General features: G+C 36.9%; 2 protein-coding genes across 15 annotated transcripts in view; one reads left to right on the top strand and one right to left on the bottom strand.

Moving 5' to 3' along the window:
• METTL21A (methyltransferase 21A, HSPA lysine) overlaps nucleotides 1-14,675 on the top strand; it is a 55,008-nt gene that overhangs the window by 9,843 nt on the left and 30,490 nt on the right. The gene's annotated exons all lie outside the window — the stretch shown is intronic.
• CREB1 (cAMP responsive element binding protein 1) overlaps nucleotides 8,324-14,675 on the bottom strand; it is a 55,666-nt gene continuing 49,314 nt past the window's right edge. For 4 of the 13 annotated variants that reach the window (XM_015093513.4, XM_042244102.2, XM_060410301.1 and 1 more), the window contains one exon: nucleotides 8,324-14,487. In XM_015093513.4, the coding sequence (XP_014948999.1) occupies nucleotides 14,343-14,487 (145 nt within the window). In that variant the 3' untranslated portion in view covers nucleotides 8,324-14,342. The remainder of the gene's footprint in view (nucleotides 14,488-14,675) is intronic. The other 9 variants (XR_009599412.1, XR_009599417.1, XR_009599419.1 and 6 more) reach the window with 4 other exon arrangements.

The raw sequence follows: 14,675 nt of genomic DNA, 5'->3' as shown, positions 1-14,675 counted from the left end.
TGTACAGAGGGAGGGGGTGTAAGAATATATCTGGTCCACTATAAATGGCAACAAAGTTGCAACTTTTTATTTCTGAGAAAAGGATTAATTTATCCCATAAATATGCATTTTAAAGTGTGCTTATTTTGTCCTCAAGGATAGAAATCTAGTATCCTCTAGACCTACTGTCCTAAGCCTTGATTCTCACATTGCTCAGTTTCTTAACTGTTATGTGGTTAACAGCCAGTGGGTATCAGTAACTTTTTTTTTCCCAGTTAAAATCAAATGCCAATTCTAATGAGGTGGATGAAACTGGAGCCTATTATACAGAGTGAAGTAAGCCAGAAAGAAACACCAATACAGTATACTAACACATATATACGGAATTTAGAATGATGGTAACGATAACCCTGTGTGCGAGACAGCCAAAGAGACAGATGTATAGAAGTCTTTTGGGCTCTGTGGGAGAGGGCGAGGGTGGGATGATTTGGGAGAATGGCATTGAAACATGTATATTATATGTGAAACAGATCGCCAGTCCAGGTTCGATGCATGATGCAGGGTGCTCGGGGCTGGTGCACTGGGATGACCCAGAGGGATGGTACAGGGAGGGAAGTGGGAGGGGGGTTCAGGATGGGGAACATGTGTACACCCGTGGTGGATTCATATCGATGTATGGCAAAACCAATACAATACTGTAAAGTTATTAGCCTCCAATTAAAATAAATTTATATTAAAAAAAATCAAATGCCAAGATGCTGAGCTAAAATATACATCAGGTGTTTAGAACTAAAACTCTAAAGTCCACTTGTTTTCTAAGATCTCTCTTAAGGGTATCTTCCTTTAGTTCATGACAGAACCATCTGAAGCTATGGTTTCTAACAGCTTCTAACAGTACATTTATTCTTCGTACTCAAGGATCACAATTATAATTGATAAAAAAACTTTTATCTAAATGAACTGAACACTAGATTGAAAACTGAGGACAGAGTAACATTGTCTGAAATGTTTCATCATCTCTCCAAGTACAGTTTATGCTCCAGCAAGGCAAGGACTGTACCTCATATTTTATATTTCAAGTGTTAAGTGTCCTCTTCATAAAAGTTGTTCAATAAATATATACTCATGAAAAATACATATTCCTTTACGTATCAGTTACCTTATTAAATTGCCTTATTCTCAGGGATATCAAAATGTAAAGCATATTCTCAGTAACAAAATTGTTATGAATTTATATAAAAGATTCAGTTCCAACATCATTTCTGTTTAATCTATGCTTTTAGTTTATGGTGGTTGATGGAAGCAAATGATTTTCAGTCATTTTTAAAATCAAGAAAGAAAAATAACAATTTAAGATACTGTTCTTAAAATTCAAGCACTTTAATTTTTAAAATTTCTTATTTGTTTGACTGCACTATGTAGCTTGTGGGATCTTAGTTCCCTGACAAGGGACTGAACCCACACCTTTGACAATGGGCAGAATCTTAACCACTGGACTTGCCAGGGAATTGAAACAATTTATTAATAAGATTCTTTTAAAAATCACTTTCAATGCACTATTGGTAAGAGTCCCTTGGACTGCAAGGAGATCCAACCAGTCCATCCTAAAGGAAATCAGTCCTGAATATTCATTGGAAGGACTGATGTTGAAGCTGAAACTCCAATACTTTGGCTACCTGATGTGAAGAGCTGACTCATTGAAAAGACCCTGATGCTGGGAAAGATTGAAGGCAGGAGGAGAAGGGGACGACAGAGGATGAGATGGTTGGATGGCATCACCGAGTCAATGGACATGAGTTTGGGTAAACTCCGGGAGTTGGTGATGGACAGGGTGGCCTGACGTGCTGCAGTCCATGGGGTCGCAGAGTCAGACACGACTGAGCGACTGAACTGAGCTGATAAGAGGTCCTGGATATAGTTGGTGAAATAACATGATTTAGTGTGAGAAACAGTCATGTTACGGCTCCCACAACCTCTGCTGAGACAGAAGCAGCATTTTCAAGTGCTTTACAAGAATGAGGTGAGATGCTATAATGAGTATATTTCCGTGTTGTTGGAAACTGGAGACTTGGGTTCTCTCACCACTGACGTGAGCTGCCAGGAAAAGCAGGGCAGTCCTCGGGCTCTTTTTGTCACTTCAAAATTCGAGGACTTGTCAGCTCAGAAGTTTCTGCTTTAAAATCACGTTATGCTTTTCTTCCTACAACCAGAGAAGGGTTAAAATCTAACACTAAAATGATGGCCTCACTGCATGCTCCCTAGCTGAGGACAACTGTTGCTCACGAAGATTAGAAGGGAAAACAGTATAACAGAAATGAGAAGGACTGCTAACCTTAGGCTAGTCTGCTACTTCTAATTTTTCTTTGAATATTTATGAAAAGAGAGACTGTGAAGTTTGACATAAAAAATACTAATGAATATGACATTTTAAAATTAACTTAGCAGTTTCTTAATACTGCTTGGCCAACCACCTCCAAATATGAAGAAAACTATACTTAATAAGTTTCCACTTTTCAGTATCTATCCTGGAGATACACTAACTTGTATATACATCTATACTAACTTGTGTATATCTTAACAGTCAGCAGTTTCAAACTAACTAAATGTCCAGAAAGAGAGTACTAGTTAAATAAGCTGTGCTATATCTATACAATGGGATACTTCACACCTGTTAGACTGAGATAGATAGACCTGTAGTGAAATACAACTATTGCCAAGACACATTCAGAGGAATAAAGCACCATCTATATAAAAAAGGGACAAGGAGAGAAAAGATATTTACATTTGTGTGTACATTTAGTGACAGACTGTCACTAAAAGGATATACAAACTCACCCATTTGTACTGTTTTTTTTACCAAATACACTATTACTTTAAAAAACTAAGTTAAAAAATTAGAATGAGGACATTATCAAGAAAATGAGAAGAAAACTTACAGGACAGGGGAAAATATTTGCGAATCCTATTATTTGATAAGGACGCAGTATCAATATATAAAGAACTCAAAACTCAAGGGAAAAAAAAAAAAAAAAGCTGAGCAATGAAGTTAGACACTTCTCCAAAGAAGATACACAAATGGCCAACAAGCACATGAAAAGACGTTCAGTATCATCAATCATTAAGGAATTACAGCCAAAACCCCAGCAAGACACCACTTCCCCATCCATGAGAATGGCTTTACTATTTTTTTTTCCCAAAAGTAAACAAGTGTTGGCCAGGATGTAGAGAAACTGGAACACTTCTGCATCACTGGCGGGAATGGAAAATGGTGAAGCCACTGAGGCAGTTCCTTAAAATTTAACTCATAGAATTATCATATGACCCAGCAATTCCACTCCTAGATGTATCAGTTCAGTTGCTCAGTCGTGTCCAACTCTTTGCAACCCCATGAATCGCAGCACGCCAGGCCTCCCTGTCCATCACCAACTCCCAGAGTTCACTCAGATTCACGTCCATCGAGTCAGTGATGCTATCCAGCCAACTCATCCTCGGTTGTCCCCTTCTCCTCCTGCCCCCAATCCCTCCCAGCATCAGAGCCTTTTCCAGTGAGTCACCTCTTCCCATGAGGTGGCCAAAGTATTGGAGTTTCAGCTTTAGCATCATTCCCTCCAAAGAAATCCCAGGACTGATCTCCTTCAGAATGGACTGCTTGGATCTCCTTGCAGTCCAAGGGACTCTCAAGAGTCTTCTCCAACACCACAGTTCAAAAGCATCAATTCTTTGGCACTCAGCCTTCTTCACAGTCCAACTCTCACATCCATACATGACCACAGGAAAAACCATAGCCTTGACTAGATGGACCTTTGTTGGCAAAGTAATGTCTCTGCTTTTGAATATGCTATCTAGATTGGTCATAACTTTTCTTCCAAGGAGTAAGCGTCTTTTAATTTCATGGCTGCAGTCACCATCTGCAGTGATTTTGGAGCCCCCCAAAATAAAGTCTGACACTGTTTCCACTGTTTCCGCATCTATTTCCCATGAAGTGATGGGACCAGATGCCATGATCTTCGTTTTCTGAATGCTGAGCTTTAAGCCAACTTTTCACTCTCCACTTTCACTTTCATCAAGAGGCTTTTTAGTTCCTCTTCACTTTCTGCCATAAGGATGGTGTCATCTGCGTATCTCAGGTTATTGATATTTCTCACAGCAATCTTGATTCCAGCTTGTGCTTCTTCCAGCCCAGCGTTTCTCATGATGTACTCTGCATATAAGTTAAATAAGCAGGGTGACAATATACAGCCTTGACATACTCCTTTTCCTATTTGGAACCAGTCTGTTGTTCCATGTCCAGTTCTAACTGTTGCTTCCTGACCTGCATACAGATTTCTCAAGAGGCAGGTCAGGTGGTCTGTATTCCCATCTCTTGAAGAATTTTCCACAGTTTATTGTGATCCACACAGTCAAAGGCTTTGGCATAGTCAATATAGCAGAAATAGATGTCTTTCTGGAACTCTCTTGCTTTTTCCATCCAGCAGATGTTGGCAATTTGATCTCTGGTTCCTCTGCCTTTTCTAAAACCAGCTTGAACATCAGGAAGTTCACGGTTCACGTATTGCTGAAGCCTGCCTTGGAGAAGTTTGAGCATTACTTTACTAGCATGTGAGATGAGTGCAGTTGTGTGGTAGTTTGAGCATTCTTTGGCATTGCCTTTCTTTGGGATTGGAATGAAAACTGACCTTTTCCAGTCCTGTGGCCACTGCTGAGTTTTCCAAATTTGCTGGCATATTGAGTGCAGCACTTTCACAGGATCATCTTTCAGGATTTGAAATAGCTCAACTGGAATGGCATCACCTCCACTAGCTTTGTTCTTAGTGATGCTTTCTAAGGCCCACTTGACTTCACATTCCAGGATGTCTGGCTCTAGATGAGTGATCACACCATCGTGATTATCCGGGTCGTGAACATCTTTTTTGTACAGTTCTTCTGTGTATTCTTGCCACCTCTTCTTAATATCTTCTGCTTCTGTTAGGTCCTTACCATTTCTGTCCTTTATTGGGCCCATCTTTGCATGAAATGTTCCCTTGGTATCTAATTTTCTTGGAAGAGATCTCTAGTCTTTCCCATTCTGTTCTTTTCCTCTATTTCTTTGCATTGATCGCTGAAGGCTTTATCTCTTTTTGCTATTCTTTGGAACTCTGCATTCAGGTGCTTATATCTTTCCTTTTCTCCTTTGCTTTTCGCTTCTCTTCTTTTCACAGCTATTTGTAAGGCCTCCCCAGACAGCCATTTTGCTTTTTTGCATTTCTTTTCCATAGGGATGGTCTTGATCCCTGTCTCCTGTAAAATGTCACGAACCTCATTCCGTAGTTCATCAGGCACTCTATCTATCAGATCTAGGCCCTTAAATCTATTTCTCACTTCCACTGTATAATCATAAGGGATTTAGGGTGGCGGTCAGCAGATACCCCTCATCCAAGGTATGGAGCAGCGGCTGACCTTTGCTGGAGCAGCCGTGAAGATACCCCACGCCCAAGGTAAGAGAAACCCAAATAAGATGGTAGGTGTTGCAAGAGGGGATCAGAGGGCAGACACGCTGAAACCATACTCACAGAAAACTAGTCAATTTAATCACACTAGGACCACAGGCTTGTCTAACTCAATGAAACTCAGCCATGCCCATGGGGCAACCCAAGATGGGCGGGTCATGGTGGAGAGGTCTGACAGAATGTGCTCCACTGGAGAAGGGAATGGCAAACCACTTCAGTATTCTTTCCTTGAGAACCCCATGAACAGTATGAAAAGGCAAAATGATAGGATACTGAAAGAGGAACTCCCCAGGTCAGTAGGTGCCCAATATGCTACTGGAGATCAGTGGAGAAATAACTCTATAAAGAATGAAGGGATGGAGCCAAAGCAAAAACAATACCCAGCTGTGGATGTGACTGGTGATAGAAGCAAGGTCCGATGCTGTAAAGAGCAATACTGCATAGGAACCTGGAATGTCAGGTCCATGAATCAAGGCAAATTGGAAGTGGTCAAACAAGAGATGGCAAGAGTGAACATCGACATTCTAGGAATCAGCAAACTAAAATGGACTGGAATGGGTGAATTTAACTCAGATGACCATTATATCTACTACTTTGGGCAGGAATCTCTCAGAAGTGGAGTAGCCATCATGGTCAACAAGAGTCCGAAATGCAGTACTTGGATGCAATCTCAAAAACGACAGAATGATCCCTGTTCATTTCCAAGGCAAACCATTCAATATCATGGTAATCGAAGTCTATGCCCCAACCAGTGACGCTGAAGAAGCTGAAGTTGAACGGTTGTATGAAGACCTACAAGACCTTTAAGAACTAACACCTAAAAAAGATGTCCTTTTCATTATAGGGGACTGGAATGCATAAGTAGGAAGTCAAGAAACACCTGAAGTAACAGGCAAATTTGGCCTTGGAATGTGGAATGAACCAGGGCAAAGGCTAATAGAGTTTTGCCAAGACAATGCACTGATCATAGCAAACACCTTCTTCCAACACCACAAGAGAAGACTACACATGGACATCGCCAGATGGTCAACACCGAAATCAGACTGATTATATTCTTTGCAGCCAAAGATGGAGAAGCTCTATACAGTCAACAAAAACAAGACCAGGAGGTGACTGTGGATCAGATCATAAACTCCTTATTGCCAAATTCAGACTGAAATTGAAGAAAGTAGGGAAAACCGCTAGACCATTCAGGTATTACCTAAATCAAGTCCCTAGATGTATATACCCCCCCAAAAGTTGAAAACAAGCGCTCAAACACAAAACTTACACATGAATGTTCACAGAAGCATTATTTACAATGGCTCCAAAGTGGAAACAAAAAAGGTACAACAGATGAACAGTGGCATATACATACATTGGATATTGCTTGGCCATAAAAAGAAATGAAGTTCTGATAAATGCTACAATGTGGAGGAACTTCAAAAACAGTAGGCTAACTGAAAGAAGCCAGACGTAAAATGTCACATATTGTATGATAATGTGAAATATCCAGACCAGGTAAATCTGAAGATTGGTGGTTGTCAAGGGCAGAAGGGAGGGGAAAATCGAGTGACTCTTATTTGAGTACAGCATTTCTTTGGAGTGATAAAAATGTTTTGGAACTAGATATAGGTGGTGGTAAGACAACGTTATGAATGCAGACTTCAAAATGTTTTATGAATTTGCACCTCAAACAAGAACAAAAACCACATTCAGACTCAAATTACCTTCCCTCTTCACTTGTTGGGCCCTCACTAGCATTCTAAGCCCTAGTATGGTCAATGTGGATAAATTAAAATGAAGAGGGAAGGACAACCCTGATTTAGGCAGTGGTTAATGGTCTTACCTTCAAGATGGAGAAGAACCAGCTTAAGGGACAGCTGATTTAGAGGAGAAATTAAAAGTTCAGTTTGGACCTCTATTTTGCAGTCGGAGTAGATGACAAATTTGAGTCTAGAGTTCAGGACTCAAATTGTATAAATGTGTTAGAATTGTTTCCTTGGCTGTGTGTCTTAGTCTCTTGAAGACAGGAACTTTCCAGTGCCCTGAACTGTGTTCTCAACGTGTACGTGTTTGTGAAATAAGCAAGTGGCAGCAAAGTTGATGGAGAGGATACGCACTCTTCGCTTTTACTGGAGGTCCAAGCACCTAAGCTCAGCTTACAAGGAGGGTCACCATAAATCCTAGTTTGCGCAGCATAGTCTTGGCTTACACCCCACCCTTTCCCTCGCAAAAATGTCTGTCTATACATTACATTATGTGGTCACCCCTTGTAGAAGAAAAAAGGAATAAAACTCATGTGTTACTTTCAATACAATGTCAGATATAACAAGCTTAAACAACATGGCAATTTTTAAAAGCCCTTTAGACTGCAACTGCTAATTTTCAGAAACTGAATCAACAGTACAGGAGACAATCTTTTATTCTTGTGCTTTAAGTGAAGAGCAGATTAACCACATCTTCTCCCCTTTCCTTCCATTTTATGTAATTACAGAACTTTAGAATTACAAGGAGACCCAATAGATCCATCTATTCTTATCCTTCCAATGCAAACATGCATTTTGAGACATTAAACACAGCTGGCCATATGTCTCCCATTGGTTGTCTCAATAACATCTCTAAATCCTCAAAAAGGCACTGTTCATTAATCTTAACTGAAAAAAGAAATCTTGTGCTAAAAACCAGGAGTACAGTAAAATTAAGTAAAGCTATGTTGTTTGAGTTCGTTTTCTGCTGTTGTGCAACATAAGCTTGTGATATATTGTAGCGTAACTTTTGCCATTTAACAAAATAAACCAAGTCCACAAAATATTGCTTAACACACCTAGGAAAAACCACAATGTAGATGATCCCATCCCAAAAAAGAGACTTAAGAGTTTTTAAAAGCATGTTTATGTGACAGCACATAAATGTTTGTGTAAAAAGGGCATTATGACAGTTGATACCACAAAGATTACAGTAAGAAAAAGCACTTTATGACAATATTTCACAAATTCACAAGGATTACTTTAATATACAAAGCAATTGCTACCATTCTGAACACAAAGCAGCTAATATGTACATAGTGTTAATAAAATGCATTATAACTCAGTACATTTTTTCTCTTTACACAAAGCACAGAAAGATTTAGGTTAAAAAAAAATTAAAACAGGGATGCTTCTAGAATGTAGGGAATCTTATTAGAAATGTATTTTCCTCACTATAGTTACTTATTTAGTATTCAACTCCAATAGCAACATCAGAGTTAAAAGTCAATACCCTGTTTTGTGCTGACAGTTTTGGGGGGAGGTATTCTTGACCCCAATCCTCAAGGAAAAACAAAACAACAAAACCAAAAACCCAACACCTTTCTCTCTAGAAACTTCCCTGATTATTTTGTTTCTAAAGTTTCAAGTGATACAGCTAGGTTAGAAATAATTCTTTTTGGGTGGGGATGACAACTGACATGACAGACCAGTCAGGGACTGTACATGGAAAACTGCAAATGAGCACTCTCCTCTGCCATCCTAATCTATCCTCACAGATTATTTCCCAATTTTCATATAAATAACTTTATTACATACACAAATTGGAGTGGCACCTGGATAAAAATACAATGTCTATAAAGCATATACCAATTCAATTTTAAAAACGTAAGAAAATAAAACCTCCCAAACACAACGACAGATCGTTTCACTTGGCCAGCTGACTAAGGTCATCATCTGCAGGGATTTCCTTCCTTCCCTACCAATTTTTGAACTATGTTAGATTTACTCTCACATCTGAGATGCTCCTCAGACACCAGCTTAGAAATGCTTCTATAGGCAAGTATTAAATAATGCCTGTATAAAGCAGGTAAAATTTGCATTTCCTATGGTTTGACCCTTTCAAAAGACATTTACTGAAGAATATTCATTTTCCTTTTACTTGCTGGTGAGAATAACTCAAAATGTATCGTGTTTTACCCAACTAGGACCTGTATGTACAGTACCAGAATGCAGACAGGTCAATATTTTCTCTCTGTGCTAAACAACGCAGCCTGTTTATAGTATCAAATTGCTTCACAGGCTTTTTTTTTTTTTCTATTTTAATTTTTTTAAAAAATAAATTTCAAGCTAAAACACCTGAAATATAATCCCTCCATTCAAACGTTATCTGGTCCCTCTTAAAGTTTGTCTGCCCCCTGAGGACACATACAAAGGCTTAAGCTACATTCACTCATTAATAAGAACTTATCATCAGCAGATGAGACAGATGGAACTGCAGCACCCTGTTTGATTGATTTGAAATTCTTCCATACTGACTCAGCTCCATGATATGTTCGACCCCTCAGGGATTAGTGCCTCTCTCAGCCGTTGATTCTAGACAGTCAAGGAAACCAGTTCCTAGTACATACAGTGACTGTGCAGTCAACTTAAAAAAAGTCAACACATCAACATTAAAAGTATTCAAGATGTATGTAAGCCGTCCAACAGAAAGTTCTAGTTGTGCTTTGTACAACTGAGTGAACAAATTTATCCCACAATTCTTCACCTATAGGCTTACTATAAGCACACCTCACTTTTCCTCTCATCTGAAACCAGTCAAATTTAGACAGTTATTTTTTATGTTAATGAAGACAATTTAAAGTGAAAAAGTTAATCAAATTATTACATGTTCTCCATGACAACAATAATTAATTACCTTGAAGTCTTTCACTGTTCTGCACAAATTCAAGGATATCTTAGGATCCTATAGATAGCATTAATGTTGGGATGAGGACAGAATCTCATTTAAAATTGGAAATAAATATTCACTTGAGCTGTATTTCCTTCTATCTTTATTCATGATGAAAGAGAATTAGATAGGGTTTGAACCCATTTTTAAATTAATTGAGCTAGTCTAATTTCCTTATTTTCCTCTTTTTACAGCTATTTATAAGGCTAGCATTTAGGTGTTAAATAAAATATTTTAATCAATGAAAAGCTTCCATTAAAAAAGACACATGATTTGAAGACAGGAGAAAGACATAAAAAGTCAGATGACAATCAATTGATGAGGGAATTTCTCAAGTTTGCAAATACCCCAAACAGGGTCATTTTAAAAGTGCAAGTTACACCAAACATTTACAAAGAATATAATGTAAATATAATCCAAATAAATATACAACTTTTGTATTAAGTCAATGGGAAACAATATACCAACAGTTTTCAGGGTTACAAAGGCAACAAACAGAGCCTCTTGAAAAAAATGAAACAGTGTGTAACAAGTGTCTTTGGAACCTACTTTAATTCAAAATTTTAAGATGTCAGCCTTACTTAATCCTGAAAAATGAAGCAGCCAACCTTCTGATCTTCAAAATAAACAGACCAATTTATGCTGACAGCTGACTATAGCTGATCACAGAATTTAAAATATTAGAAATGAAAATAAGAAATCTAGATTGAAGTCACTTTAAGTAAAAGCATCCTGGTTTAAACAAACTTGTATCTTCCTAAGCCTTTGTATGATTCCACATGTCACCCTAAATGGTCAAAAGGATCAGGGATTAGGCCTGAGAGACAGAGATAAACTTCAGCCAGATACTTCTGATTGGACAGCCTGCCTGACTGGTATTGTGCTTTCAGATACTAGCACTGCTGCTGACTTACCATCTAAGTATATTTTCTGACAAAAATCCCTGCTCAAATGAAAACACCAAAAGTTTTCCCCCAGGATGATTTTTGAAAAAAATCAGTGGTACCTTTTAGAAGCTATCTTCAAAATGTTCTTACCACTGTTATAGCTGCCAGAGACAAAGCATAAAAACCAAATACTTTTGGGGGTGGTGGTGGTGGTGGTGGTGGTGGTGGTTCAAGTGACTAGTAACATGTTTAAAAGTATCAAGTCAAAGAGAATTAACAATTAAAAAAAAAAGAAAATTAGCAGATAAAAAAATCCATCATGAGTGCTGGAGTAATGCAGTCTAAGAAACTACCAAAAGGGATGCAATAGATCACGCAAAAATGTAAAATTTCATCTGACCTCAATATACTATAATACTTAGCATTCCTGACTTAAGAGCTCTCAGAGCCTCAGATATATACTGTATGTATATATATATATGTACACATATATTATACAAATGCCATCCCCCCAAGAATATCTAAATGAATAGAGCACCTATGACAATATTATGGTTGCCAATATGGTACTTGAGTTTGAAAAAGAGTGAACTTAAAAATTACATCTGGTATCAATTCTTTTTAATAATGTGAACACATTGGATCTAGCCCTTTCTAAACCACTTTTCAGTTAAACACTATCAAAGCCTAAAAACTCATAAGAGCAATATATCAAAAATAAACCCCTCCCACTTCATTTTTATTAGAGTTAATCTGTCCTATAGATAAAAGTGCCACATGGCCCTATATTTGCAAAGTGAGCAATACCAAACTTGCTATTTTCTAGGCAAATCAGTAGCATATGTACAGATTCCTATGATGACATTTTTATTCCCTTTTGGCCAATATGAAGAGAAAAAACATTTATAATGTGGCCACATATATTCTTGGCTGTAAGATTTTTAAAAATTATGTTGTTAACAAAGATTCTCAAAGTTGCATGCTTAAAAACAAACACATTTTTCCCAATTCTCTTTAAAAAAAAAAAAGTTCACAAAAGATGCTTAATTTCTATCTGTATAAACGAAACTCTTCAAGTCTCTCCAAGGTCTAAACAGATTTAGCAACAGAATATACTTCTTACCTCACCATTAACTGACTTCAAACCAGAGCAGTCATCCTCAAAGTAACTTATAAATCCAACCAGCTAATATGGATGTGATTGCCTTGATTTATCAGGGACTAAGAGACCACTAAATTGCTAATTAAACAACCTTGATTTCTGGAAACATTTAATTTGCTAAATATTTCAATTCTAAAGCTTATCACTTTTAAAATGTTCAGTTTTGACATTCTGACTCATTTAAAAGTTCTGGTTTGTGAACAGATTTGTGATTTTGCTTGGTTTCTATCAAACCAATTTTGGAAAATGGTATATCTATGCTGGCATACAAATAATTTTTATGTTACAACTTTCACCGTTAGCTCAGCAGGATAAACAACAAAATTTACAGTCGTTTGAAAGCCTTCTTGAGAATCTGGTGAACTGTCCAAAGATAAGACTACATCACTCAATTCTTAGAATGATGCTGGCTTCATAAACTCTGTTCATCCTTAAAAAAAGACAACGGTTTGTTACAAACAAAAAATACCATTTACAAATATTAATTAAAAGTCTTACTTTTCAAAATGGACTCAATAATGAACACCCACATCTGCATATTTTGTTAACACACTAACAAACTTTTAAAAACAACCCATGACATAACTAAATATAAAACATTAAATCCTAGACTCTCTTAAAAAAAAAGAACAACTTCTCAAATGAGAAATTATAATCTAACATTACGTCATTTTCAATTTTTCAGATCTATCTCAGTCTTATTTTTTTTTAAAGGGTAACTTTTAAATTTATCGACTTAGTGAATAAAATGAGTATTAGTAATTGAAAGTCATGTTGGAAACAATGTGTGATACATACAAATACAGCCGGCTCTAGTCAGGTAAAACAAACAGGTAGCTCCTTTACAGAGTAACAGAGGATATACAGCACACTGGAAAGCTAAGCAGCCCTATCCCTTTTGGAAGAAAACAACAAAAAAAGGTCTTACAAGAATGACAGTTCAAATATTGTAGTACAGCAGTCATTCAAATTAAGTCTGAAGAAAATTATTTTCCTTGTGTATATCTAATATTGTACTTTTAAACTATATCCTTATAACTTTTTTCATTAAAAAATTCACTAAACTGTTAAAGTATGTTAATATGGAAACAATTTAAAATCAGTATTTTTCTATAACACATAACATTTTATAAACAAATATATCACTTTGCTTCAACATCTTGAAGGCTTTCCTGTTGGTGGTATAAGTGCAAAGGGGAGCAGTTTAATTAGAAAAACCTTTTTAAGTAAATGTGTGACAATATAAATATTTTTGAAGGTGATGACACAACATTTATTTAAAAACCTTGTTATATAACTCAAGGAACTGGTTTACTAACGAGCATCTTTGTACTAAAAATTTAGTACTAAACTAAATGAAGCTTTGTAATTTTACTTACTTTGATTTAATTTAAAATCAAATACCATGCTTTTTCATTCAGTTGGTTACTTCTTTTAATGTATTCAAAAATGTTGAACACATACAGAACTGAATTAAGAAGCAACAACTGCCCTATCGAAGAGCTATAGTTAATACAGATTATTTTTAAGAACCAAGGACAAGTGTTCAGTATTGAAGAGAATGTACATAGAAAGCACTCTGAATTCATTCTTAATTTCTTCAACACCATCCTAAAATTCTTTTCTCACAGGGTATGTCTCTTTAACGATTTTACATAATTCACAATGGAAATGTGAAAACAGGTCAATTTGGCAATCAACACTTCTTCATTGCACCTTACTTACTTTAAGCATGCGGCCCAAACATTACGTCAACTCAAGAAGCTGGGGTAATTCTGTCCCTAAGGCAATCAAGGAGCTCAGCACAAACCTTGAAATCATTAAAAAAAAAAAGAAATTTTCTTTTCCTCAATTCCCCCATCAATTTACAAGTAAACAAATTATTACTTCTTGAAGAGGGCAAGGGATACAAAGCAGAAGTCTCTTCATGATTCCTGGTGCTGAAAATTTCTTGAGGGGAGAAGTAGAGGCAGGTGTTGGAGCATTCACAGTTTAATGCAAAAGCACAAATGAAATTCTGTAGTTGCTTTCAGGCAGTTTTGCGCATAGAAAAAAAGAAATGTTTAGAAAATAAAATGTTTATTTTGTCTTTCTGGTTGTGGCCAAGCCAGTCCTTTTCCCACCATCATAGGTGAAAATTTAAATCCCAAATTAATCTGACTTGTGGCAGTAAAGGTCCTTAAGTGCTTTTAGCTCCTCAATCAGTGTCTTGTTTTGATTTTCAAGCACTGCCACTCTGTTCTCTAGACATTTCACATATTCTTTCTTCTTTCTACGACACTCTCGTGCTGCTTCCCTATAAGCAAAAGACAGGAAAAATTATGCAACATTTCTGCAGCCTTTGTTTTGGGTTAGGTAGAATACATTAAAAAAAGATCTGGCTCAAAGCAACAAACATTTTAATATATTATAGATTAGGCATTTGAAAAAAATAAAGAGAATGACTCGGAAATTGCCTAATGTAAAATTTTCAACATACCATAG

The sequence above is a fragment of the Ovis aries genome, chromosome 2 (genome assembly GCF_016772045.2).
Source record: "Ovis aries strain OAR_USU_Benz2616 breed Rambouillet chromosome 2, ARS-UI_Ramb_v3.0, whole genome shotgun sequence".
Classification (NCBI taxonomy): domain Eukaryota; kingdom Metazoa; phylum Chordata; class Mammalia; order Artiodactyla; family Bovidae; genus Ovis; species Ovis aries.
This window is presented reverse-complemented; position numbering and strand designations above follow the sequence as displayed.